Source organism: Tursiops truncatus, chromosome 12, assembly GCF_011762595.2.
Source record: "Tursiops truncatus isolate mTurTru1 chromosome 12, mTurTru1.mat.Y, whole genome shotgun sequence".
NCBI classification, from domain to species: Eukaryota; Metazoa; Chordata; class Mammalia; order Artiodactyla; family Delphinidae; genus Tursiops; species Tursiops truncatus.
This window is the reverse complement of record NC_047045.1, coordinates 72,416,294-72,443,578: the sequence shown is the minus strand read 5'-3', so window position 1 is coordinate 72,443,578 and position 27,285 is coordinate 72,416,294. Positions and strand designations below refer to the sequence as shown.

The 27,285-nt window shown below is 41.7% G+C and overlaps 1 protein-coding gene across 3 annotated transcripts in view; it reads right to left on the bottom strand.

The window, feature by feature from the left end:
- The window catches only part of SASH1 (SAM and SH3 domain containing 1), a 322,628-nt gene that overhangs the window by 237,876 nt on the left and 57,467 nt on the right, over positions 1-27,285 (bottom strand). The window contains exon 1 of one of the 3 annotated variants that reach the window (XM_073789711.1): positions 9,697-10,308. The exons of the other annotated variants lie outside the window; for them this stretch is intronic. Within the exon in view, the coding sequence (XP_073645812.1) occupies positions 9,697-9,717 (21 nt within the window). The 5' untranslated portion in view covers positions 9,718-10,308. Of the gene's footprint in view, positions 1-9,696; positions 10,309-27,285 lie in introns of those variants that run through there. 3 annotated transcript variants of the gene reach the window in all.

Below are 27,285 nucleotides of genomic sequence, written 5' to 3'. Positions count from 1 at the left end.
CTGTTCTTGGCTTTTAGGGTTACTGTTGAGCAGTCAATGCCACTCAGATTCCAGATGGTTTATGTGACCTTCTTTTTGCTTTCTGGCAGCCTTTAGGGTCTTCTCTTTATCCCTAGTGTTCTGAGATTTCACAATGATGTGCTTTATTCTCTATGTTGGGTGTTAGGCGGGTCTTTCTAATCAGGAAACTTCTTTCACTTCTGGGAAATTTTTGTTTATTATTTCATTGATTTCTTCCATTTTGTTTTTTCAACTCTCTCTTTCCAGAACTTATTATTTGGATATTTGACCTATTGGACTGATCATCTAATTTCCTTAGACTCTGTCCCATTTCCTATCTAGTTCTGGCAGATTTCCTAAACTTTATCTTCGAAGCCTCTTAAAAATTCTTTCTGTTTTCAGAATATTCTTTTTTTTTAATTGTATTAGTTTTTCTTCCTCTTGCCTCACTGAGCATACTCAGTGTGTATATGCATGTATGTATACACATAAACAAAAATACAAGAGAACAAATCCATACTTTTATTTATTCACTTTTCAATAAGTTTAAATCTTCGAAGGGTACAGCATCACACGGATTCTGTGTCCAATGGCCTTAGGAGGAAGGTTGCTTTGGAATTTGGCACCAACGGTGCCGCTGGTTCCATGAGCTTGAGTTATCTTTCCCCAGACTACTCTGGTTTTGTTGGGTTTTCCCACCAGGAGTTACTGTGTTCTGGGAATTCCCTGGTGGTCCAGTGGTTAGGACTCTGTGCTTTCACTGCTGAGGGCCCAGGTTCAGTCCCTGGTCTGGGAACTAAGATCTTGGAAGCCATGGGGCACGGCCGAAAAAGAAGTTACTATGTTCTTTGCTTTGTACACAAAAGCACATCTCTTGGCTAGACAGAATTTAGTTTCATCTCGAGCATATACACCTTCAATTTTCAGAAAAGCTGTGTGCTCCCTCTGGTTCCAGGGACCCCGCTTCTAGCCAGCAAAAAAGGCCTTGGACCATAGCCTTCCAGATATATGTCGTTTTAGAAGTCCTGTTCCCAGCAGGCCTCCACAGGCTCCAAGATGGCTGAAAGAGCCTCAGTGTGTATTTTCAATGCAATTCTGTCCCTCAGATTGTCTCTGCTACCTTTGAGTTCATTTTCCCCACCCATCTGTTTAGCTGTCTTTCACGTCCACAGCTTTCTCCTGTTATCTGATGATTCTTTGTTTATACTTAAGACAGAGGCACCAGAAATCAGATTGGAAGCCCTGCATTGTGGGGCTTCCTTTCCCAGAACCTTCTTAGGGTTCTCGGTTCCAATACGCTTGTTCCTGTGGGTGTCCTCCACACCCCACACCCCATGTAATTAATTTTCAGTTGCCTCCGTTATTTTCCACATCAGTTGCTACTGTTTCCCTCAATCTGTGTTCAATCTTCCCAACTTTTGTTGGCATTTCTCATTTCTGTTATCCACCCCCCCATCACTGCTGTTCTTGTGGTTTTATTTTATTTCCCTCCTTATTTCAATTTTACTGCGATTTGAGGAGGGAGTGGCGACAAAGAACGTATGTTAATGCAATGTAGTACGTATAATGAGACAGCATGCTTCTCCCATGTCTTATTATCACACTTTCAACACGCTCCATATCAACAGCCTATCTCAAAAATGGCTGAAAAGGTATCTCTTTTGTAGAATGTGCTCAGAGGAAACAACTGCCCATCAAATTTTCTCATCCCAAGATATCCTTCTTCTGTGACACTCTTTTGATCTATTTCTTCATTAAGGTAATACAAGGTTACCATTTACTGAGGACCTACTGTGTGTACTTTACACTCAATATGTCTCATTTCATCTTCACAGAATCCCTGCAAGGTAGGCATTATTATACCCATTTTACAGACAAGGACTGTGGCTCAGAAACTTTTCCCAGGAAACTCAGCTGACAAGATGTGGAGCCTGGATTCAAGGAGGCATCAGTCTAACTTCCAAGCTGACTGCTCTTTCCAGGGCACTTTGCTGCCCATCCCCAGGGGTTGTTCAGTGCTTGGTGACAGCTGTGACAGCAGGAGTAACACACCAGGAGCTCTTTGATAGAATATAATTTCCATGCAGGTAGAGCCCTCACCTGCCTTGTCTACATCCATCTCCCAAGCACAAGAATAATACTTGATGCCTTGAAAACACACAATCAATATTTTTTAAACAAACCAATGAATGAATGGATGAACATGGTATCCTTTAATTCTCAGAGCAACGCAGTCATAACTCTTACATTACCCTTTCATAAAAGGTTAGAAAACAAGTTTCAGAAACTTGGGATTTCTGTTTCCTGGGGATCTGCCCTTTCTAGGAAGTGCTGTTTTTATGTAATCTGAGGAATAACCCGTGCTAAGGTGTCAGCTAGGACCTGAGAGGATAGCTGAGTTGGCTTGGCTTCATGAGTTCAGAATTATTCATCATTGGAGAAGGTGCAGAGGAAAGGGAACCCTTCCACACTGTTGGTGGGAATGTAAACTGGTGCAGCCACTATGGAAAACAGTATGGAGGTTCCTCAAAAAACTAAAAATAGAATTACCATATGACCCATCAATCCCACTCCTGGGCATATATCCAGACAAAAATATAATTCAAAAGATACATGCACCCCTATGTTCATAGCAGCACTATTCACAATAGCCAAGACATGGAAGCAACCTAAGTGTCCATCGACAGATGAATGGATAAAGAAGATGTGGTACATATATAGAACGGAATACTACTCAGCCATTAAAAAAGAATGAAATAATGCCATTGGCAGCAACATGGATGGACCTAGAGATTATCATACTGAGTGAAGTAAGTCAAAAAGAGAAAGACAAATACCATATGATATCACTTATATATGAAATCTAAAGTATGACACAAATGAACTTACCTACAAAACAGAAACAGATTCACAGACATAGAGAACAGACTTGTGGTTGCCAAGAGGGGGTGGGTGGGGGAGGGATGGACTGGGAGGTTGGGATTAGCAGATGCAAACTATTATATATAGAATGGATAAACAACAAGGTCCTACTGAGTAGCACGGGGAACTATATTCAATATCCTGTGATAAACCATTATGGAAAAGAATACGAAAAAGAATGTAAATATGTGTATAACTGAACTGCTTGCTATATAGCAGAAATTAACACAACATTCTAAATCAACTATACTTGAATAAAATAAATTAAAAAAACAGAATTATTCAGCATTCATTCAACAAAATACTAGTGACTGTTCACTATGTGCTGGACTGGGAGACCGAAATTCATTCAGTCTCATCCTAGCTTCACAATAATCCTGCTAGGTAGCTGGTCGTTCTAAAACCAGACTCTTAAATATCCATTGCCAATGAAGAGTTCGCTTAAAATTCAAACTCTTTTTGAGAATCTGGACTTCATTTTAGTGTCCTGTGTTTTCTTGGCATTTTGGAGCAGTTTGATGATTTAAAAAAATTAGTTCCGGGGCTTCCCTGGTGGCGCAGTGGTTGAGAGTCCGCCTGCCGATGCAGGGGACACGGGTTTGTGCCCCGGTCCGGGAAGATCCCACACGCCGCGGAGCGGCTGGGCCCGTGAGCCATGGCCGCTGAGCCTGCGCGTCCGGAGCCTGTGCTCCGCAACGGGAGAGGCCACAACTGTGAGAGGCTCGCGTACCAGAAAAAAAAAAGAAAATTAGTTCCTTGAAGGGCACATCTAACTTAATTTTGTATTTCTGTTAGGTATTGCTTGAACTTGCATGGTTTTTTAAAAAAGATGGGATTGTTTTGGACACTTGAAAGTGCCTTTTGACCTATTTTTGAATAGTTAAGCTCTTTTAAGTCAGTTTATGTAAAAAGCCTTTTATTCAGAATTTAAATTAAATTAAAACTTCATTTAATTTAATGATGTTTATTTCCAGGACACCTGAATGGTTGTAAAAGTGCTCCATAGGGGACTGATGTTACATAAGATATTCTCCTGCCAGGCTGTAATGAGTAAAAAATGAAGACAGACACCTAGGCAACCCACTTACTACCCCATTCCTCTTTTCCTCCTTCCTCTCCCACCACTGCTGTCCAAGGAGGAGGTGGGGCTCCTCCTGGCTCCCTATTTTTGCCAAATGCTATGTTTCCTGATCTCTTGAGTCAAAGGAAAGAACTCAGGTGGGTCACTGAGTGGATGCATTGGAGGCAGGTAAAACTTCTGGTAACTTCTCCAGCAAGCTTACCTCCCTATTCATCCAAAAACTATGCCCTAAAACATCAGTGGGGCATGTGAAAGGCTTAAAATAGGAACGACTAAAACAGCTAGAGAGATAGATAACTTTGTAGCATTTGCAGTTACTTTATTAATTGTAGAAATGCTTATAATAATCCAAACAGGTAGCAAAAGGGAGAATTACATTCTTTCTGCCTGCCTAACACATCCTTGGATCAGAATTTGTGAAATTTGTTAACTAGTTGAATGTGTCCCTATTTTTTTTTGTCCCTATTTTTGATAGGAGAAAATGGAATCAAATTGCTCAGAGCAATTTGAGGGAGAGGTAAGAGCTCAGCGTTAGGCGTATGAGTAATGGAATGACTTTAGAACATGGACCTGTCAAACTCAATGCTCACAAACTGTATACTTGGTTACTTTTTTAATAGGTCAAAAATAGATGATTCTTTAAAAAAAAAAGACAGCACAACTGTATCTATTTTCATATTTGGAAAACTACTGGGGTGTCAACCTAATTTCAGAAAGAATTTTTTTTAGAATTCCCTGGACATCATCTGGAATAAAGATGATGTCCTTCTGACACTGCAGTGCTAGGTGGGTGGCTAAGCTCATCTGACCCTCAACCCCTGTGGGTCCCCAGAGATTCTGATGAGTGTCCCTGAGGCTGACTTACTGGTCTGGGCATGATGAACTAAATGTCCTTCCATGCTATAAAATTCTACCATTCTAACTTTTCAGGCATTAAAATTATATTTTGAAAAGCATACCCATAGGGATGGTCATCACCAAAGTGGACTTCACGACGTTGCTGACCGTGACGGCTGAATCGGCCACCTGATTGTGCGAGAAGCCACATCAGCTGCAGGTACATTCTTTTTTAAAAAAATTTATTTATTTATTTTTGGCTGCTTTGGGTCTTTGTTGTTGAGTCTCTGTTGCTGCATGCGGGCTTTCTCTAGTTGCGGCAAGTGGGGTCTACTCTGTGTTGCAGTGCGCGGGCTTCACGTTGTGGTGGCTTCTCTTGTTGTGGAGCACGGGCTGTAGGCACGCGGGCTTCAGTAGTTGTGGCACGAAGGCTCAGCAGTTGTGGCACACGGGCTCTAGAGCGCAGGCTCAGTAGTTGTGGTGCACGGGCTTAGTTGCTCTGTGGCACGTGGGATCTTCCTGGACCAGGGTTTGAACCCGTGTCCCCTGCATTGGCAGGCGGATTCTTAACCACTGCGCCACCAGGGAAGCCCCTGCAGGTACATTCTTGCATGAAGTGTGCAGGCTCTGGGACCAGACTGCCTGGGCTCGAGCAGTGGCTCCCATACATCCCCGTGTGTTGTCTTTCCTTAACAGTAAAATAAGGATTGTAGGTACCCACCTCACAGGGTTGTTGTGAGGATAAAATGAGCTAATATGGGTCAAGAGCTAAGAACAGCGCCTGGCACCTGGTAAGTGGTACATTAAATGTTAGTTAGGAATGTATTTCTATCATTTTTATTTACGTGAACTCTTTGAAATTACACAAGGTGCTTTTTAGTTACCGATGCACAGGAGTGCATTTGTAGGTATGGTAAATGAACAGTTGCTCCTTTTATTGGGATTGATATATATACACTAATATGCATAAAGTGGATAACTAATAAGAACCTGCTGTATAAAAAAATAAAAACAAAGACACCCACAATTGCCCCTTTTAGAATCCCAGAATGCAATTTCCCAGCAATGCAAGTGCTCATCTCTTCCTTTCACTTTGCAGCCACCTCTACCAAACAGCTTTCTCCTCAGCCCCTTGCTTGTTTCTTTGCACGTACATACAATTTTCCTTCTTCCTCCATCAGAGCCTACTTAACTCTGCTTTGGGAAATTTTTTTCCCAATACTTAACTCACAAATCCCCTGAACCCTCTTCTTCTTTTCTCTCACACTTTCAAGTTTATTTTAGTTTTAATCACCCAAGCGACCTGGGAAGTGGCTGGTAAAAGCTAGAATCAGGCTATTGACCGGCTGCATCGAAATGAAGGGGGGAAGCTGCAAAAGGAGAGTGTCCAAGGCTGGAGGGAAGGGGCCCAGAGTCCTCCTGGTTTCAAAGTTCTACGTCTGCCGTCTCAGATTTAGATCCATATTTTATGACCACTTACCTTCTACCTCATATGGGTTAAGCACTAGACTAGAGCTTTTAGACGGATTATCATTTGATGCTCATGGTAACTCCCTGAAGTTAGGTATTACCCCCAGCTTACAGATGAAGAAAAGCAAAACTAGAGGTAAATAACTTACCCAAGACCACATAACTGGAAAGTAGAGAACTAGAGTTAGAACCCACACATTCTTATTCCAAGCTCCATTCTCTTCCCACTATTCATAATGCCTCCCTTACATAACCGTAGAAGTAAAATAATAATGGTCAAATTTCATCAATATCATGCCCTTGAAACTAAAAGTTCCATTCAGAATTCCACAGAAGTTTCTATATAGCTCTTCATCCTCCTCTAAATAAATGAACTTTTTACCCAGTGCTCACTGCATCCATCCATCCATTCATCCATCTATCCTTTTATTAATTATTTACTATTAATATATTCCAGCGTTGTAATAAGTCCTGAAGAAATCCCTATCTTTAAGGGGTTCTCAGTCTAGGGAAGGGGACCACGTGTAAATAAAAATTTACAATATAATGTGGTGAATGTTAATACATAGTGGTACTTATAAGGTTTTAGAGAAATGCAGGAGAGGTGGGGAGGGGAATTTCTAACTTTTCCTAGGGGCAACTTTTAAAACTAGGATCTCTGGTACTTTACAAGGTCAGGGAAGGAACCACTTGAACCTGTGCAAAGTTTTCTCAGAAGGGTTTATGTCCAAGGGAGGAGAGAAGTGAGAGTTTGACTGGGGCATCACAGAAGAGTTTTAACTGTGTTAGTGTTTGAGCTGATCAAGAGTTTGCCAGGAACCAGAAGAGGAAGAGGATATTCCAGGCAAAAGCAACCACAAATGGAAAAGTACATGCAAATAATTTGCTAGGACTCCTACCTAGAGTACCATTCAAAGGAGTAACAGGAGACTAAGCACCTAGGATAGGTGGTTAGGGTTTGGATAAAGAAAGGAATGGTATGCAAGGCCAATAATTAATTCTCAAGGATACTAAAAATGCTCTCAAAAGCATTATTACAGTTCATTGTAAAATTGATTCTTCAATGCCATTAAACAAAATGAGAGAAGTTCTTTCTGTCCATTTCCAGAAAGTTGCAACAAATTCTCTATATTTTGGGATAAATGTGCATTCAGGAGTTGAGCTGGGAGCCTAACCTTGTTTCTGGGGGATAATGTGTTCTGAATTCCAAACAACGGTTTACAAAACTCTGGAGAGCCATGAGGCTGTGACTTGGCATGTAGTGGCACAGCCTTAGAGACAGGCCTGACGTTCAAACACAGGGCAGGGAAAGAGGATATGGCCCCGAATGAAGACTTGCTTGTTACTCTAAAAGGGGCAAGGGAGCTTTCTGGAGGTGAATTTTACTTGAGGTAATAGAGGTTAAATTTCTTTTCTTTTTTTTGGCTGTGCTGTGAGGCTTTTTGGATCTTAGATTTTAGGTCCCCGACCAGGGATTAAAGCCGAGCCCTCGGTAGCGAAAGCATGGAGTCCTAATCACTGAACCACCAGGGAACTCCCTAGAAGTTAAATTTCTGACATGGGTTTCACCCTGAAGTCTCTGCAACACTACTTTTATTTTCTTCCCGAACTTCTGGGGTTGAGATTAAGTAAGTTAGTGAAATTAAGATACATATAAATATAGCTATAGCTCTCTATAAATATCTCTATTTGTATACTCATCTGCCAGAGAGGAAGCTGGTCTGAACTGGAACTGTTTCTATAGATTTCAAGGCTCATTCGCCAGCCTTCTTAGCTAGGACAGAAGCAATGTTTCTAAGCCTGAGAATTCCCCCTTCTGTCTGAGTTCATCAATACATCTTTTTGCATCCTCCGGCACAAAAACCCAAATGTGCTTCCTTTTCTAAAAGGGAGCCTCTGTCTCACTGGGATTAAGAGAGCATAGTCCCATGACACAGTCTGCACTCAATTTTTGGCATCTGAAAAACCTTCCCCCTTTCAAGAACTGTGGGCAACCAGTCAAGAGGGAACAGTACATTGGCATTTGGACTGAAAATCTTACCTGCCAACTGGGCTGCTCTTAATGTATTTTTTCTGAAACTGGGGGAAGCACATGTAACAGGGACAGGCTTTGTGCTATCGGAACAGTTTTGATGAGCACATCTGCACTGAGTTGAAGGGGAAGCCGGCCAGCTGTGTTTGTTCACTTTCTCCTGTACCAGCTTTCCTCGGACTCCTGAACACTCTCGCAGGGCAACTGTTACCTCTCAAGACTCGTATTTCATTTCTTTACTTTATTAATACCACAACCGCGGAATCACACATTTTATACGTAGTTGCTCTGACTGCCACTCTAGCACGTTTCTCTCAATTACTTGTCACCTTCTATGCTTTAGTTCTGGTGTCAATCTCGCCAAGAAGGTGAGTGGAAATTGACCCAAAGAGAGTTTCACTAGCTTCGTATGTTCAGACTGATACTGCTTCCAGGGTTCCCTTCCACAATGCTATTTTCATTCAACAAGTATTTATTGGGTATCAGCTGTACCAGGCACTGTCCTCAGCTTCTCAGAGAAAAGGGTGAGCAGAATCGGCTTCTGGAAGTAACCCGAGAGGCCTCCACTCACCAAAGCCCAGTCCAGACCCGGAGAAGGAGCCAGCAGGGCCTCCGGAGCCTGGCTGGGGCGGGGGATTATGGGGGCGGAGTGGCGGAGGGGAACTCAGCGTCCACGCCTCAAGCTATGGGGTACTCAGACCCTTGTTCATAACCACTGTTGCCTTCTTTTTCCTTTAATCATTTTTGATGAACAAATCTAATCTCCTTTTTAATTTAGAAGAAAAAGAACCTCACATTCTGTAACAGAAATTTTTCAACAGAAAAAGAAGGAAAAAAGTTGTTCAGCTGGCTAAGAAGACTTCAGTAGGATATTAAATGCTAAATAGTTAATCAGATGGTCCCGGTCCCCTGAGGCTTGGAATATGAAGTTCAGAGTTCCATCCTTCATTCTTGGCATATGTGGAAATATTTTAAAATAATTTCATAGATAAGCTGAGGGTGGAAAAGCTCTCGCTTTTTAACAGTAAAAACTTTTCTTGGCTTCCAGAATCGTTTTAGAGTCTGGGGGGGAGAATTTTATATAAATATCTACATAATTTTTGAATATATCTTATATAAACGATAAGTCACAAAAACGCAAAACCTGGCAGAGAAATTTCTGGACAGTGGAGGCTTCTTAGCCTCTTGGAATTCTGATCGATTCATTGGTGGCACTGAAAAGCCCACAGACTGACGGTTACTTTATACCTGTTAGCTGTAACAGTCCCCTCCCGAATATTCCTGCCCAAAGGTCAGAAGGACATTTCCTTACAGAAAAGCAGTCTTAAAGTTTGAAAACACACAGCCTACATACCCTGCCGTCTAGGTCCTCCATGAAGGGAGCTGCCGTGTTGCTATCAGGCCATACGTTCGAATGTTCTCCAACTTCCTTTCTGACTCAGATCGAATGAATTCGCAGCGCTGATGTAAGGCTCTTAATGGCAATCTGTTTTCAATTCAGGGCAGATGTGGGACACTCTTGTAGCTCTAGGGATTATCAACTTTAAAACAAATCGCCTTCAGGATGATAAGTCAAGAGGCAGTAACTGCTTCCTGAGGCCTCCTTGGGGTTCCTTCCAAATGCTTAACATATAACACAAGAACTATGGCTCAAAAGCAGGTTTTGCTCCTGAGGTTCCCAGGCTTGAGAACAAGGCTTGCAAATACTCCTCAGAAACAGAGCTTGTAAATACATCTCAGGGCGAATTCAGATATTTTAGTAACATGCCGAAGTGATCAGAATGTTCCTGCCCCCCGTCCCCCACCAATCTGTCCTAGCACTATGTTTAGTCCACGGAGTAGAGCTTTTCCACAAATTGAAATTGAATTGTTCTGGTTCAGAGTTTTCTTGGCTCAAAGGAAGGAAGGGGAGGATTATTCCAAGACTTCCACAGAGAAACATCCAGAAATCAATTTAACATGATAAGTTTAATGTTCTAGAATTCGTGTTCCCGTGGCATGAACTGCCTACAACTCAGAGCACCCTCTGTTTGGAGACCACGCTGTAGGGGTGGCTCATTCGCCAGGATTTAAGACTCAAAAAAACCCCATAGCGGGTGCTTAGTATAGTGTAACCCCATTTAATAAACCTGAAAAGAGGTTTAAAAAAAACTACTAACTTGCCAAAAGTCTGAAGGAAAAATTTTAAGACTTTTAAACCAAACTTTCCCCATAAAGCACCCACAGATAAGTTTAGGTATAAGTAACACTAGTGAAGAGTCAGAAAATAGTCACAGTACATTACATATTTAGAAAACACAGTCTGTTCTTTAAAATTAATGAGTGTGACATAATGAAGCTATGTGGCAAAGCATTAAGTCACCCACCGATGAACACTATAGCTACAGTTTCTCTTACCTTCATGGGGAGACAAGAGATTAAACTTCCACTAGCTTACACATGTGCTGAATAACCATGAAGCAGCATTACACGAGGGTGTTAAGAATTCTGGATGGGACATAAAGGGACCTGCCCCCAGGTTTCTTTAACTCAGTGGCTGTGGACAAGCCACTGCCCAGGCCACAGTTCCATTGGTCAAGTGGCTGAATTAGGTGGTCTCTAAAACCCAAACCTCACGTATCAGTTATGATGCATTCATCAAGACTTGGTAGAGAACAGAGGGTGAAGGACTTTTCTTTCTTTTGTTTTCAAGAATAATCACTAAATGCCACTAGGTGGACATCTCAGACAAAATTTTTTTCCACCTTGAAGCATCTATTTATAAGTATGGCCACAAGGCAGGTTTTAGCTGAAAAGTTGGATCTGAAGGGTAAAGAAAGCTACTACCTTATCCAAATCAGACACCTAGATTTTTTATTTTTTTTATTTTTTTGGCTTTATGGGCTTCTGGGGAAACAGTTAGCTAAGGCATACCCCAGAATTGTCATCCTGTTTATGGGCATCAGTAATGTACTCACTTAGCAAATTTATTAGGACTAGTTAATTTTTTTTTTAATTAAATGAGGTAAGGAAAGTCAGACGTTGCCAGTGAGCAGTGGGTAATTTTGATAGGTAGGGTTAAGGCGGGGGATACCTGGTATGGAGGATGGAGAGTGTGATGCGGTGAAAAAAGCATGGAATTATGAGTCTAGTTCCAGGGCTACTACTGCCACTACTTAGCTTTGAGGCCTTGGCCACCTGACTTCTGTTTTCTAGGTGTCCATTTCCTCATCCCTACAAGGAAGGCATTGGTCTCTCCATCCTCTTAGTCACCCAATAATCAAAAAAGAAATTCTACCCCATAGGATGTAGCTTTTATTTTAGAGTTTGACTCTCAGAAGCACTGAAGCCAAGACTATAAACTCAGTGTACATCTGATAACAACTGGAGATCAGGCAGATCTGCAGTTAACCTGTGATACAATCTTTTTTGCAACTGTGGGAGATCCTCACTCACCTGCAGAAAAGAGCTCAGATATACCAGTAAAGTCCTGTTACATAACATCATCATAATAAACATTTTCTTTCCACAAACTTATTTACATTCTCAGCTATAATTTGATAATATATGAATATTTAAAAAACCATGTGTAACACTGGCATTGTGGGTTGAACTGTGTGTGCCACCTCCCAAATTCATAAGGCGAGGCCTAACCCCGGTACCTCAGAATATGACCTTCTTTGGAGATAGGGTCTTTACAGAGGTAACTTAATCAAATCATTGGGGTGGGCATGAATTCAATGTGACTGGTGTCCTTATAAAATGGGGAAACCTGGACGCAGAGACATGCTTAGGGAGAATGCCATGGGAACAAGAAGACAGCAATCTACAAGCCAAGGAGAGAGGCCTGGAACAGAGCCTTCCTTCACAGCCCTCCGAAGGAACCAACCCTGCCAACATCTTGTTTCTGGACTTCTGGCCTCCAGAACTATGAGACAATAAATTGCTGTTGTTTAAACCACCCAATCTGTGGTACTACTATGTTACAGCAGACCAAGCAGACTAACAACTGGCGTCCTCTGAACAATGACTGCATTATCTTGCATCCTACTATGTGCCAAACACTCACATAAACAAATCAAGCTACTCTAGGGTTTAAGACTGTGAGAGCTGGAAGAAACGAGCATTGAGACTGGGTTGACAGTGCACAAAGGCCATCAGCAGCATTATTTTTGTAGTTTTTTTTTTTTTTTTTTTGCGGTACGCGGGCCTCTCACTGCTGTGGCCTCTCCCGTTGCGGAGCCCAGGCTCCGGACGCGCAGGCTCAGCGGCCATGGCTCACGGGCCCAGCCACTCCGCGGCATGTGGGATCTTCCCGGACCGGGGCACGAACCCGTGTCCCCTGCATCGGCAGGCGGACTCTCAACCACCGCGCCACCAGGGAAGCCCTTATTTTTGTAGTTTTAAAGATGCCTTCTCGCCCCCTCCATTCCAACACACAATGTAACACGACTGATTCAACAAAGCACACAAAATACAAAAAAATATAAAAACCTAAAGAAGCCCAGTGTTGGGGAGGGTGCACACTTGGGAACACCCACGGCTCTGTTTTTATTCAAGGTACCGTGTGCTGACTCAGCACAGGAGTTGGGGTCACCTCTGTTACTCTACCAGCTCCTGCACAGGGCGTGCCAATCCAAGCATTTACGATATACCCTCTTATTAATCTTAAGAACTTTTTCCCAAATCAGAACAGATGAAGAAATAATGTGCTATTATTTCCAAAAAGTTAGGCTACACTGATTCTCTCTATTAAGGCACATTATCAAAAATAAAGGGAAAAAAAATAAAGGGAAATGCCAAGAAATGGGCATAGTGAATGCATATTAAAGCAAGCATTATTACATAGAGCAAGTTGACAATAGTTTCCAAAGATAAAATTCAGACCAGATCCAGCACCATTATTCTCAAATGCCTTATCTGGCAAAGTTTGGAGGGTAAGTTTTATAAAACCATTATGAAGGAAATGCAAATACTCTGAACCTATATATTAATTAAAATCAATCTCCATTATCTTTTGTCTTAACAAGCTCAGAATTAAACATAGTCTCTATTCAATAGTGACAGTACTTATGGCTCAAGTAAAGCTGAGACAAAGGCGGGACTCCAACAGTGCAGCAAGGAGGAAGGAGGAAAGTTTTACAGGGAATTACCTAGGCCAGGCAAGTGGATGTGGCCCCAGGGGAAGTGGGAAGATTCTGCGAGATGTAACTTTTCAAGTCAATGTTAGAATGTTCAGTGGGAACTGACAGACCAGTGATTCTGGCAGAGTTTGATGCTTTCAAAACAGTGAGGAGTGGAATTATCTGTTGCAATGCACAATTAGCATTGAGCTGAGTTTTGCAACTTTAATATCAGCAGTTAACATTTTCCCTTCAGGTTTGCCGTAGTAACTTGTCAGGATGTTATTTACATTAAACCTGATCTGCTTCACTTTCCCACGAGAGCTAAAAGTAATAACTTAGGCTTTATAGAGCTGTACAATATATATCTTTTGTAGGGGAAAAAGTTTTAGTTACGACTGTCCCATTCCCATGGTCCACACCAAAACTTGAGTTTATGATTTTATTTCACAATATTCAAATGAAGTCAGTGATTCTCACCCCTGTCTGCACATTAGAATCAACCAGAAGCTTTTAAAAATCCAGATACCTAGGCCACAGCCCAGACCAATAAAGTCAAAATCTCTAGGCATGGACCCAGGCTCAGTACTATTTCTTTTTCCTCCCCAAGTGATTCCAATGTCCATCCGAGTCAGGGAATAAAATATTTCTTTCTTAAATGAAAGAATTCTTCTTTTGGTGCATTTCTTGGCATTCCAAATTGTTTGATCAAGAAAAGTTTCAAAACATTGAAAATCTTATCCATCGGTCAAGATTTCCTGAACTAGAAAGGGGATGGTGATGATTCTTGCACAAAGAGAAATAGCTAACAGTTGTGTTATTTATTGTTCACATAGTTGGTTAACACACTTTTGCCTTCCATTCATATGATTCATAAAGTTTCATGTGGTTTAGAGATGAATCAAGGTGAAGATTTTATTTTTTATTTTTTTGGCCATGTCACGCGGCATGCGGGATCCCAGTTTCTTGACCAGGGATGGAACCCCTGCAGTGGAAGCATGGAGTCTTAACTACTGGACCGCCAGGGAAGTCCAAAGTGTGAAGATGTTAGATGATATCTCTTCTAATTCTCAGACTATGATTCAACACAGTATTTCTCATAATGGTCTGCAGAGAAGAGGCAGCTAGAGGTGCTTGTTGAAAATACAGATTCCCAGTTCCTTCTCTGGAGGGTTGATTCTGTAGTTATGGTGGGTCTCTGGGGCTCCTTATCACCAGGCAAGCTTGAAAAATATTTTATTCCCTGACTTGGGTGGACATTGGAATCACTTAGGGAGGAAAAAAAGAGTACTGAGCCTGGGTCCACTCCTAGAGATTCTGACTTTATTGGTCTGGGCTGTGGCCTGGGTATCTGGATTTTTAGAAGCTTCTGGTTGATCCTATTGTGCAGACAGGGGTGAGAATCACTGACTTCATTGAAACAATAGTCATTTAAGTGAAACAGGTGTGAAAGCAATGTCTACCATTCCCATTAAGATATTCAATGTCCTTTTACATACATGTGTCTCATTTGAATCCTTGAAAATCTGCTGAGGTGGGAAGAGTGGGCATTCTCTTTCTCTTACAGATAAGCAAACCAAAACTCGGAGAGGTGAAGTGGTGTGATCGAGGTACCACTAGAAGTAGAATTATGGAATTGGTGGCATCTGTCTTATGGATTCTACTACCTTGCCTGTGTTTCTTTACTCCTTACTAGCTCACCAGCTGTCCCAGCCTTCCTTTAAAAACAAAACAAAACAACACTTTTGGTTGCCTAGAGTGACCAAAAACTTACATCAGAATTGTTATTAATAATAATACTAATAACAACCACGTCAGCAGCTAACATTGGGTCCTTTCTATACATTGTGCTAAGTGCTCTGCATGCATTATCTAATTGTCTCAAAGACTCTGTAAGGTGGGTTATCATTCCCATTTTACGGGTGAGGAAACTGAGGCTTAGAGAGTAAGTAACTTGCCAACGGTCACGTTCCTATGCAGCACTCTTCTTATGTCATCTAAATCTCTTCCTATTTTCCTTGCAGCTAACCAAATTTCAGCAAGTGGCAGAGAGAAAAGGATCTGATAAAGTAATTCAGAGAAAGCTATTATGGACAATTACAGCTTTCCTGAATCATATTGCCACTTCTAACGTGGAGATCAGATCTTTTAAGAAACTTCTCGAGCCAGCCATTCAAAAACGTGAGTATCCAGCACTTGAAGAGTTCATCTGGAGAATCATGGGTCGTTAATTCCTAACTACCTGCTTTGTCTATGCCTGGGTTAACCGTGTCTTCCCAGAGACAGTCCATAATGCACTGACTTGGCGTCTGAAGGCTCGAGCCTGAGTCCCAAATGCTTGTTATTTGCTGTGGGATCTTGAGCCAGTCCTATCCAGGATGTGGCTTAATGCTCTGAGAGAATCAGGCCCAGTTGGAAAATGAATCAATATTCTCATCTTTCTTTTTCTAAGGTTTCCAAAGTACTGAACTTATTTTTTTCCCCGGCTCTGTCTGTTGTCACTGTTGTCCTTGTAACCATTTTTACTGTTACTATATAAATGAGATATACTGTACTAGATACTACACAATAAAATGAAATATATAGTACATTTTACCAATAAATAAAGTGCCTAGCACAGTGCTTGGTAGAGTAAGTAAATATCTGAGACATCATCACTGCTGCCAGCGTCATTAAATGTATTATTTGTCCATCATAATTAATTGCTGATAGTATAGAAGAACGTATAGAAATAGTAATAGGGGACAGTGACTGTACATTTACTCCCTTTACATGTACAGAACTTATTTTTCTTATTTAAGTATGCAGAGCTCAAAGTAAATGAAGTCAAGGATCAGGTTCCTAGAAGTTCAAGAGGATGTGTCTTCTGTTTAGCTACAAAAACTCTTCCCAGAAATTAGGTACTATTTCATGATGCTGTGAAGAGGGAAAAAGACGTAAAAGAACAGAGTTTCTTTATCCCTCCAATTCTGAAGACTGTCACCTGGTGGGGGGGGGGGTCCTAGCTAACTTCCGGCAAAGTTATACTTATGTAAAGATTCAGGAGAAATTATTCTTTTATGTATACTATAAAGAGAATAAGGCTACTGGGTCAACTGACGGAAGCTTAAACTATGCATCCTCTCATATATAAATCTCGATTTATTCAACAAATATTAACTGAGCTCTTACTCCGTGCTGCACACTGGGAATACAAGGATGACAAAGGTCCCTACTCTCACGAAGCGTTCCTTTTTAGGTGGCACACGGACAAGGGACAAGCACACAAACAGGCTAGTAGAACAATAACTGTGCTAAATTTCTAAAAAGAAACCATCAATGGGCTGAGATGGAGACTGTTGGCAGAGGTATCCTCTTCAGATAGAGTAGTCAGGAAGAGGTGACGTTCGAACTGGAACAATATGAAGTCAGCTATTACGTGTGGGAAGAAAATCATTGCAGGCAGAGGAATGCAACGTCTCTGAGGTGGGGAACAATGCTTGGTGCAGTCGAGAAATTGGAAAAAGTCTAGTATAATCGGAGTGCAGAGAGCATGGGAGAAGGTGTGACACCAAGCCACAAGGCGATCGGGGCTGGGTCACCCAGCCCTCTGGGCCATGGTAAGGAGTATGGGTTTATTTTAGGTCCAGTAGGAAGCCACTGAAGAATGTTAAGCAGAATGATCTGATTTGTGTCTCAATGTAATTCCTATTGCGTGTGGAGAAAGGACACTGAAGATAATGATGACCTTTCTCTTCCCAGCCAATACTTGTTAGAAAAGCAGAAATTATCAAGTAATTTCTATATTTTTTTTTTTTTTTTTTTGCGGTACACGGGCCTCTCTCTGTTGTGGCCTCTCCCGTTGCACAGCACAGGCACCGTACGCGCAGGCTCAGCGGCCATGCTGCAGTGGTTGAGAGTCCGCCTGCCGATGCAGGGGACACGGGTTCGTGCCCCGGTCCGGGAAGATCCCACATGCCGCGGAGTGGCTGGGCCCGTGAGCCATGGCCGCTGAGCCTGCGCGTCCGGAGCCTGTGCTCCGCAACGGGAGAGGCCACAGCAGTGAGAGGCCCGCGTACCGCAAAAAAAAAAAAAAAAAAAAAAAAGTTAAGACACTCAAATTCTTCCTGGGCCAGCTCAGAAATACATCCTCCATTGTCACATACCCTTCTCTTTCCATTGACCAGACAGGGGCAGGAAAACAATAAAAGTCAAACTCCCTTTACCCCATGATAGTTTTCTTTTCAGGTTTCAGTTCAACGCAAAGCGTATTTCTATGGTTGAGTTATGAACTCCAAAAATAGAGGCTTGTCATGGAAATGCAGACAGACGCCTCACTGCAGCCACGTTCCTGGGCGCCGCTATAGTCATCAGTTTTAATGAGAGCTGTTAATATCGCCTCCATCAGAATGGTTGCCCTGGGCTGACGTTCTGGGCTGTGCACAGGTGCTCTCGGCCAAAAATGTAATGTACGTCATTACGTTATCAATGAGGCACAGATGCGCTTTCTGTCTGAACTCAAGGTGGTGTTCCTGCCGAGTGTTTAAGTCTTTCAGCAGGCCCGGGTCCGTTTGTATCAAAATGCTGTTCTAGCTCAGTGAACCTGAGAAGTGCATTCTGCTTCTCCAGGACAGGAGTTTAGAAAACATGCTTAAGTTAAGAGTGCAACAAGGCTAGGTTCTCAAAAGGCAGCTCCAGGATTTCTTAAGAACATGAAACTCAGCCCAACACCTTCTGCTTTTTCAGTGAAAACTTCAGCCACTGCATGTTCATTCATTGACTCCTCGGGATTTTCTTGGGCACCCACCCTGCGCAGATACCCTGAAGAAGTTGAAGATGATTCTGTCAAGGACCTTGCCCCCAGGCACTCTGCAAATACTTCTGCCATTTCTGATTTTCCCTGCCAACTTCTTTAGAATTGACTCTCAAGATCTGGGTCTGCACTGCCACTCCCTGAGACTCTAGTTCTAACATTATGGTGTTTTTCTACAGAGTTCAATGTTTAACTTAATTTTACATCTCCAGCGGTGTCTCCTTTTTCCTAAGCTTGAAACCCCCGTTCACTGAACTTTTTGTTATCCAATTTGGTCCCTAGGATCTATCTGACTTGAAGCCAGGTTTTTCTTAAAGCTGGCAGCTCCTGCAGTTAGCCTAGTTTCTTACCTTGGCTCTGCCAAACCAGTGTGGATACCTGGATGCTGAGAACTGGCTTTGAAGGGCACCCAGGGGCCACCACCGACAGGGCACTGCACCTGCCTCTGTTCTCAATGTGAAGTCACCTGTCAGGGATGGAATGGTGGCTCAGGGAGAAAAAGGGTACCTCCTCCACACAGGAGGGAGTTTTGACTCAATCCTGACTTTGAAAGTGACATTGCCTTCCTTGCTGTCCAGGAAAACTGTTCTCTTACACAGAAGCTAAATGGTGAGAAAGGAGATCAGTGCGCTGGCTACCATGCAGTCTCCTTACTGTCATTTCTGTTTTAAGCACAGAGATGGACACAAGACACAAGGAAGACACTGGGAAGTGTGTGTGTGTGTGTGTGTGTGTGTGTGTGTGTGTGTGTGTGTACTTGGAGAAGCGTGCAGTATTTTCCTGGGCCTCTGAGAGCATCCAGCTGAGGAAAACGTGAGACCAGCAAGGTCAGGACCCAGCATTACCCAATCCTCTGTCCGTCAGCTTGTTGTACACCCCTCGACTGATAACCAAAGATGACAGAGGCCCCTGAAGATAAATAGGCGCTCTTCTTCGCCGTTTCCTTTCCACCCCCATCCCCATGCCTTACTTCAGGTTCCCGCTTCCCCACCCCCGACTAATCCCCACTCCTCATTTGAGTAATGGTTTGGCAGTGATATCATGAAGGGGTGGCTGGTGGCATTAACCCTGTCTCCTGGCCCCTCATCCCTCAGGGATGTGGCCGTTGCTGGGGAGCTCAGGACTGTCGTTCCTGCCATCTGCCTCAGAGCCCCAAAGCTCTGGGCCAGCAGTGGTGCCCTCGTGGTGCAACGGCTGTTCTGCATGGCTGGCCTCGCTAGAAAGTGAATCTCTTGACGGGCAATTTGCTGCTGCCACCTGTATCAAGAAATCCTTTGCTAAGACTGTGAAATGCATGAGACCCCCCTCTCTGCTCCCAGGTTTAGTTTTCACATGTTCTGCTTCTACTGAATGTACATTGTCCTGTTTGCATTTCCAGTTGGTACCTGAAATATTCTGATCACCTCTCCTTTCTCCTAGGCAGATAGGCACATGTTTTATAAGTGGTAGGAAGGCAAGGACATAAGGGACCCAACAGGTGACAGTAGGAAGTAAATGTCAGACGTGCTTCTGACTCAGGAAGACTTGGGTGGTGCTGCAAGCCCCTGCAGGAGAATCTGAGTTTGGATGAAATGCAGAGGTGGAAGGGTTGACTTTCTGTCTAGGGATTTACCGCGGACTCGCTCTTGTCAAATATCAGGTGGAAATCTTCCTGATGATTACCTCAGGGCTAGAAGATTTGGACAGCACATTAATATTTACAAAGTGCTTTTTAGGAGCTGTACCAACTATTATGCAAATTCAAACAAGTTACATAAGAAGCTGATTAATGTTATTGTATTAATATATCAAATGTATAAACTGTATCGTAAGATTTTTTGGGGAGCAGGGGGAGGCAGGCAACTATAATATGACTAATGTAAGTTAAGTGCTATTTTAAAATAATTTATATTCAAAATAGAAATCTTTTCCAATGCATGTTTCATAATTGAAAAATTAAGCTTCTTCAAATTTCATGAAAATTGAAAGGAACATTATGAAAGTGGTATCCTCCGATCTCTATTCTTTCAATATTTTCAAAAGATCATATATTTCAAATAGATAAAAAAATCTGGTTCTTAAATATGCTATTTTGTTCAGAAATTAAAAACGAGGGAAATAATAATTTTAAAAGCCAAGCTTGGGACTTCCCTGGCGGTCCAGTGGTTACGACTTCGCCTTCCAATGCTGGGGGTGTGGGTTCGATCCCTGGTCAGGGAGCTAGGATCCCACATGCCTCACGGCCAAAAAGCCAAAACATAAAATGGAAGCGATATTGTAACAAATTCAATAACGACTTTAAAAATGGTCCACATCAAAACAAAAAAATCAGAAATTGAAAAAAAAAAGACAAGTTTTACAGTGCATTGAAAGGATGTTAAAATGATGAAAAGTGCCTTAGTCTTTAAAAGACCTCATCATATCCCAACCAAAGTCCTCCTCCCACAGATAAGGTTTGGCTCACTCTTACTGTAAGGGGCCCCAGCGGTGAGATGCAAGGTCTTCTCCATGACAGGGAGTCAGTTCTCAGCCAAATTTCTGCCGGGCATTTCTTTTTCTCCATCGACCTTATAATTCATTTAAGCAGTTGATAAAAATGTATTAAGCCAGGTGTGTTCTGGAGGGACAATGATGAGTAAGAACAGTCTTAGCGCTGCCGCATGGAGTGAAGAGTGACAGGCAGTGAGAGAAGCAACAGCAAAGGAACCAGGGCTGGGATGGGAGGAGAAGGAGGGTTATCTATGGAGCCTTCACCAGGAGCAGATCCCACAGCCCTGAGTACTGGTGAGAATGTAGGGGGTTCAGGACATTGGGCCCTTGCTCTGAAAGAAGAATCCGAGAGAGATCTGGATTTTCTCTCTGCTCATACAGTTCATTTGAAATTTGAGGACAGTTTACACAATTGGCATCGGCAACCCCATCTGTTCCTAGGATTTTGGCTTAGCCCTAGACACAAGGAACACCCTGAGTGTGTTGGATTAACTTTGGTTCTGTTTAATTTTCCTAACCAAAAACATTGGTCTTGAATGACTCCAAGCTCCCCTGGAACACGGGTCGCCCCCCTTTGGGTATAAGCTTCCCCCCTATCCTTGCAGACAACAATCTTTGAGTGCCGTCCAGTTATAACACACAGGCAGCCAAGGTAACAGAGGTGAATAGAAATAGGAAAAATACCAGGCTGTTTGCATTGGGACATGGTAACCGTGAAATGAGCAAACATTTAATTTTGTTTATTGAGGTCAACATGAAAGCTGTTGAATCTCTTATAACAACTTTGTGACATTTGATGCATGCCTTTTTGAAACACCTCAAGCTGAGCTTGTTGTTCTGAAATGTCAGAATGTTCCATCCTGGTAAGCAGTCAGCTCGTATTGAGTTCTCCCTTTGTGCACAACGCTGTGAAGTGTGGCTGAAATGCATAAGGGGGACGAAAGAGGATACAATGAAAACTGGAAGCTGTGAGTCAGGAGACAGTGAAAACAATCTGAAAAGCCTTTCTGGTTTTGCTTGATTTCAGACTGCATTCATGATCAAGGGGGAGAAGCCCACCCATACTTTCCATGCGTGCTTTACTTTTATGGCCCCCTTCTCGATGCAAGGGGCTACTTGGGCAGTAAATTTTGCCCACTGAGTGAGGTAATCTCAGAAATGGCAGCCTGAATTTGTGAAGAAGCTGTGTGTCATCTTGGACCCAGGCAGAGATCTGCTAACCTTTGAGGCCAGGAAGCCTTCAGACAGGGCCTGGAAGAAAGGCAAGCCAACAATCTCAGGCCTCACCTCTTGCTTCTTTTTTCCATTTACCTTTGATGAGGGTATGTTGACAAAATAAAATATTGAGAAGTCACGGGAACTGCCTGGTTGTCTAGTGGTTAGGACTCCGTGCTTCCACTGCAGGGGTCATGAGTTCAATCCCTGGTTGGGGAACTAAGATCCCACATGTTGCGCGGTGTGGCCAAAAAGAAAAAAATACTGAGAAGTCATAATTATATAGAGGATAAATGAATAGGCTTTGGAGTTCTGAGGTTTAAACCAAGGCTTCACTATGATTAACTCTACGACTCTGGGCAAGTCGACCTCTGTGAACCTCAGTGTCCACATCTGTAAAATGGGGGTAATAATAATATCTACTCAGGGGGTTATTGTGAGGATTAAATGAGATAACAAATATATAAGTAGGTTAGCCTAGGGCCCAGTCCAGAAATGTTTATAGATGTTAAGCTATTATTATCTATAATTATGTCAACTCTATGGGAAAAAAAAAATCACTGCTTCAATTAGGATTCTTTAGTGTGATAGTTCCAAAAATTGCCCAGTCTAACACAAACAAAAAGTTATGTGCATTCTAACAAGTTAAACATGGGAAAACAAAGTATTCATTTATTAATTCATTTAACAAGCATCTATGGAGCATTTTGTATGTGCTCAGCCATGGGCAAGCCACTGAGGGTGCAGACATAAAAGTAACAGTTCCCATTCGCTAGGAACTTGAAGTCCAGTGGAGCAGATCAATACATAAACTGACAATGACAATATAGCATGTGTGCTTAATACATGTGGCTTGGCAAATCTTTGCTTTGAAAACACAGAGCTCAGGAGAGAAGAGCATGTAATACCAAAAGGATTACATGCTGATTACAGTCTAACATTCTCATTCTAAAGGAATGGAAGAGGGAAGTCAGGAACACAGGAGAGATTACTGCAGGCCCTGCCTCACACCCTGCCGAGCTCCCAGCCTTAGAAACTGGCTTCTCCCCAGCCTGGGATGTCATTCTTTGGTCTTTAAGATAAATGCTGGCCTTGGACAGGAGCTTAAGGCCAATCCTCTGTAACTCAGGTTTAAGCCAAGTTTGCAGTCAGGGCAGCCTTGACCATATGCCCCCTGTCCGATACCTTCTCTTCTGGTCTGAATGTTTAGAATCAGAAATGGGCTCTTTCTTCTTTGCACATCTTTAAAAACTCTAATATTGGCTGTGAACTCCATGCTTATGGGTGGAATCCTGCTACCTCTTAAAGACTTTACCAATGACCTTTCCTGCTCCCTAGGGTCTGTGTTGGTTGGTTTGTTTTTGGTAATAGCTTTACTGACATATAATTCACACAGCATATAATTCATTCACTTAAAATGTACAATTCAGTAACTTTTAGCATTATTCACAGCTCTACCATCACCACAATCACCTTCAGAACATTTCATCACCCCCCAAAATCCTTCGCACCCCTTAGCTGTCACCCCAATCCTCCTACCCCTCCAGCCTCTGGCAACCACTAATCTACCTTCTGTCATTACAGATTTGCCCGTTCTGGACATTTCACATAAGTGCATGCTATGGCTCAAATTATAGCCCCCTAAATTCATATGGTGAAGTCCTAACCCCCAATGTGACTGCGTATTTGGGGACGAGACTTGAAAGAGGTAATTAAAGTTAAATAAAATCATAAGGGTGGGGACCTGATCCAACAGGACTGGTGTCCTTTTAAGAACAGGAAGAGACACCAGGGATGTGTGTGCAAAGAGGAAAGACCATGTGAGGGCACAGGGAGAAGACAGTAGTCTGCTAGCCAAGGAGAGAGGCCTCAGGAGAAACCAAACCTGCCAAAACCTTGATCTTGGACTTCTAGCCTCCAGAACCATGAGAAAATAAACTGCTGCTGCTTAAGCCCCCCAGTCTGTGGTATTTTATTATGGCAGCCTTAGTAGATTAGTGTAGTAGATTCATACAATGTGTGGCCTTTGTGTCTGGCTTCTTTCACTTAGCATAATGTTTTCAAGGTTTAATCCATGCTGTAAGATGTATCAGTACTTCATTCCTTTTTTGATGACAAATAATATTCCATTGTATGAATAAACCATATTTTCTTTATTCATTTTGATGGACATTTGGATTATTTCAACCTTTTGGCTGTTATGAATAATGCTGCTATGAACATTCATGTACAAGTTTTTGTGTGAACATGTTTTCATTTCTCTTGGGTACGTATATCTAGGAGTAAAATTTATGGGTCATCTGGAAACTCTATGTATAACATTTGAGGAACTGTCAAACTCTTTTCCAAAGTGTCTATACCTTTTACTTTCTCACTAGCAATGAATGAGGGCTCCAATTTCTCCATATCTTCGTTAACATTTGTTACTGTCTTTTTGACTGTAGCCATACTAGTGGGTATAAAGTGGCAGTTCATTGTGGCTTTGGTTTGCACATCAGTAGTAACTAATAATGTTGAGCATCTTTTCATGTGCTTAGTGGCCATTTGTATATCTTTGTTGGAGAAATGTTTATTCAGATCTTTTGCCTACTTTTAATTAGCAATTAAGTTTTTTAGCAATTAATTTTCCATTTGACTTTTTATTGTTGAGTTGCAATTATCCTTTATATGTTCTGGATACAAGTTCCTTATCAGACATAAGATTTGCAAAAAATTTGTCCCATTCTGTGTGTTATTTCTTCATTTTCTTGAATGTGCCCTTTAAAGCACATACGTTTTAATTTTGACGACGTCCAATTCATCTAATTTTTCTTTTGTTGCTTGCACTTTTGGTGTCTTATTTAAGAAACCATTGCCAAACCTAAGGTCATGAAAATTTACTCATATGTTTTCTTCTAACAGTTTTACCATTTTAGGTCTTACATTTAGATCTTTGATCACTTTTGATTTAATTCTGTATATGGTGTGAGGTAAGGGTTCAACTTCATTCTTATGCATGTGGATAGCCGGTCACTTCAGAATTATTTGCGGAAAAGACTATTCATTTCCCCATTGAATTGTCTTAGGAATTTGAATAAAAAATCAACTAACCATAAATTTAAAAGTTTATTTCTGGCCTCTCAATTCTATTCCATTGATCTATATGTCTATCTTTATGCCAGTACCATACTGTCTTGACTGTCTTGATAACTGTAGCTTTGTAGTAAATTTTGAAATTGAGAAGTGTGAGTCCTCCAACGTTGTTCTTATTTTTCAGGATTGTTTTGGATATTGTGAGTCCCTTGAAGTTCTCTATGCTTTTGAAGGATCGTCTCTCTCTGGTGCCTGTTGCCAGGATTTATCTGCTGGCTGAGGCATCTGAGGTTGGCCTGCAAATCTGCCAGGCTTACCATATGTGCTGGTCTCTGTATGCCTCAGTATTACTTCGTCTGCCTGAATAGACTTTTTCCAGCCCCTGGAGCTGGATCTTGTTAATCCAAGTTCTGGATGGGTACCTTGTGGGGGAGGGGATCTCATTCCAAGGCCAGCTCTCGTGGTGTTTTAAATAAGATTGATATGTTAGGTCTCATGGTTCACTACAGAATCCTAAGAATTAATTAGCTTTGATGGACAGCTTGTTAGGTGTAGTCATGTTACGGCTGTTGTGTTTAGATTATAAAAATAATATTGTCATATCCTAAAAAAAAGCAAACAGGGAAAAAATCATAACCCATTTGTTAAAATTATAGTGTAATTATCAGTGATCTAATGTATGACTGTAGATAGGCTCTTTTTTCCTCTGTAGTAAGAAGTTTTTGCATGACTTTTGGAAATTAACTTGAGTTGAGAATTCCACTAGGAATTTTTTGGGTATCTATTGTTTCCCTTACGGTTTGAGAGGCCATTCACATTTTTGGACGCATAATCAAGCAAAAACCATACTCTTGGCCTAGGAAGGCCTTTGTTACATTATAAGGGTGCATTCACAGAAATATATTTACTTGGATTTATTTTGAGGTTAGGCTAAGACTTAACATGTAGTTTGTCTTTATATTGAACTCTTTCCTCTCTAAAAGCATACATGCATTTACAAATGCAGCATCTCATCCCTAGAACGATTCTTAAGACTGGCTACAGATGTTCAGTTTAAATCGATTTGGCTTCCAAGCCATCTGAATAAAACGTGCCGCACCATCTACTGAAACCTGGGCTCCGACAATCCGGACGCTCATATTTTCTTCAGGATGACCAGCAAGGGGCACTAAAGCCTAGCATCTCTACCTTGTTCCCTCCCAACAACAGCAGAGGTTTCAGTAAGCAAGTAATTGGGCATGAATATGGAAGCTGTGCACGTTTATAGTCAGATCCAAACACTGGTAGCAGTCCCTTTGATATTTTTCAAGGGTATTGATATTTTTTAAATGAGAAAAATTCTGATTGGGTAAAAAGACAGCAAAACAATTCCAAATACAGAATCACTCTTTGTTTGCCAGCCATAATTCTCCTGTCTAGTCAATACTATTAGGTAAACCAGCAGAATCCTGTCATTGCTTCTCTATGAATTACTGTATTTTTTTCCACCCAGAGAACATAATGGCCTAGCCACATAACGAGTTCCTAAAAGGATGAACTACTTGATGTTACAGTGACAAGCAATTATTACAGAGGCCTACTGGTTGGTCTTTTTTCTTCTTCCCTTTAAATTTTGCCTGCCTATTTATTTCCATCAGCTAGTAAGGAGGACTCTTTTATGGTTTCAAATAAAGGAGGCAATCTACATGCTAGGCACACGTTATGAATAATTCCCTGTCATAACAAGTCACGAATGTCCTTCAGAGACTGGCACGAAGTTACTGGAGCTGTTTAATATTTGGTAACGGGCTTTTCTTTTTAATTTTAGCTTTGATCCATGCTTAATCGCCTCAAGGTGCTGAAACACTAAGAATGACAGCATTCAATAATTAGTTCACCAAGCTGGAAGCTAAGACCCATTATTCTTTCATTCTAAATCAAAGAAATAGTTTCTGGAAGCTCTGTCCACTTATCAATATTATAGAAATGATTGCATGTAAAGTTAATTCATTCAATATTAATGTTCAACTATAGGTCAATCAATGTATAATACTTTGAGAAAAATTCATTCCTTTTTCAAGCTGGTTTTCTTTTAAGACTTAGGTTTTTGGGACCTTGTTACTTGCAGCATGTGAGAATTATATTAAAATGGATCGCATAGGTCTTCACCCAGCTCATTACAGCCCTCTTCCCCTCAAATACAATCCTGAGCCTCAAACGGCTGATTACTTAAGAACCTTAAGAAGTCTTAGCTAAATGATGGGCAGTTCAGAGTATGATTTCTCATATTTTTCCCTCTGGTAGCCAGAATTAG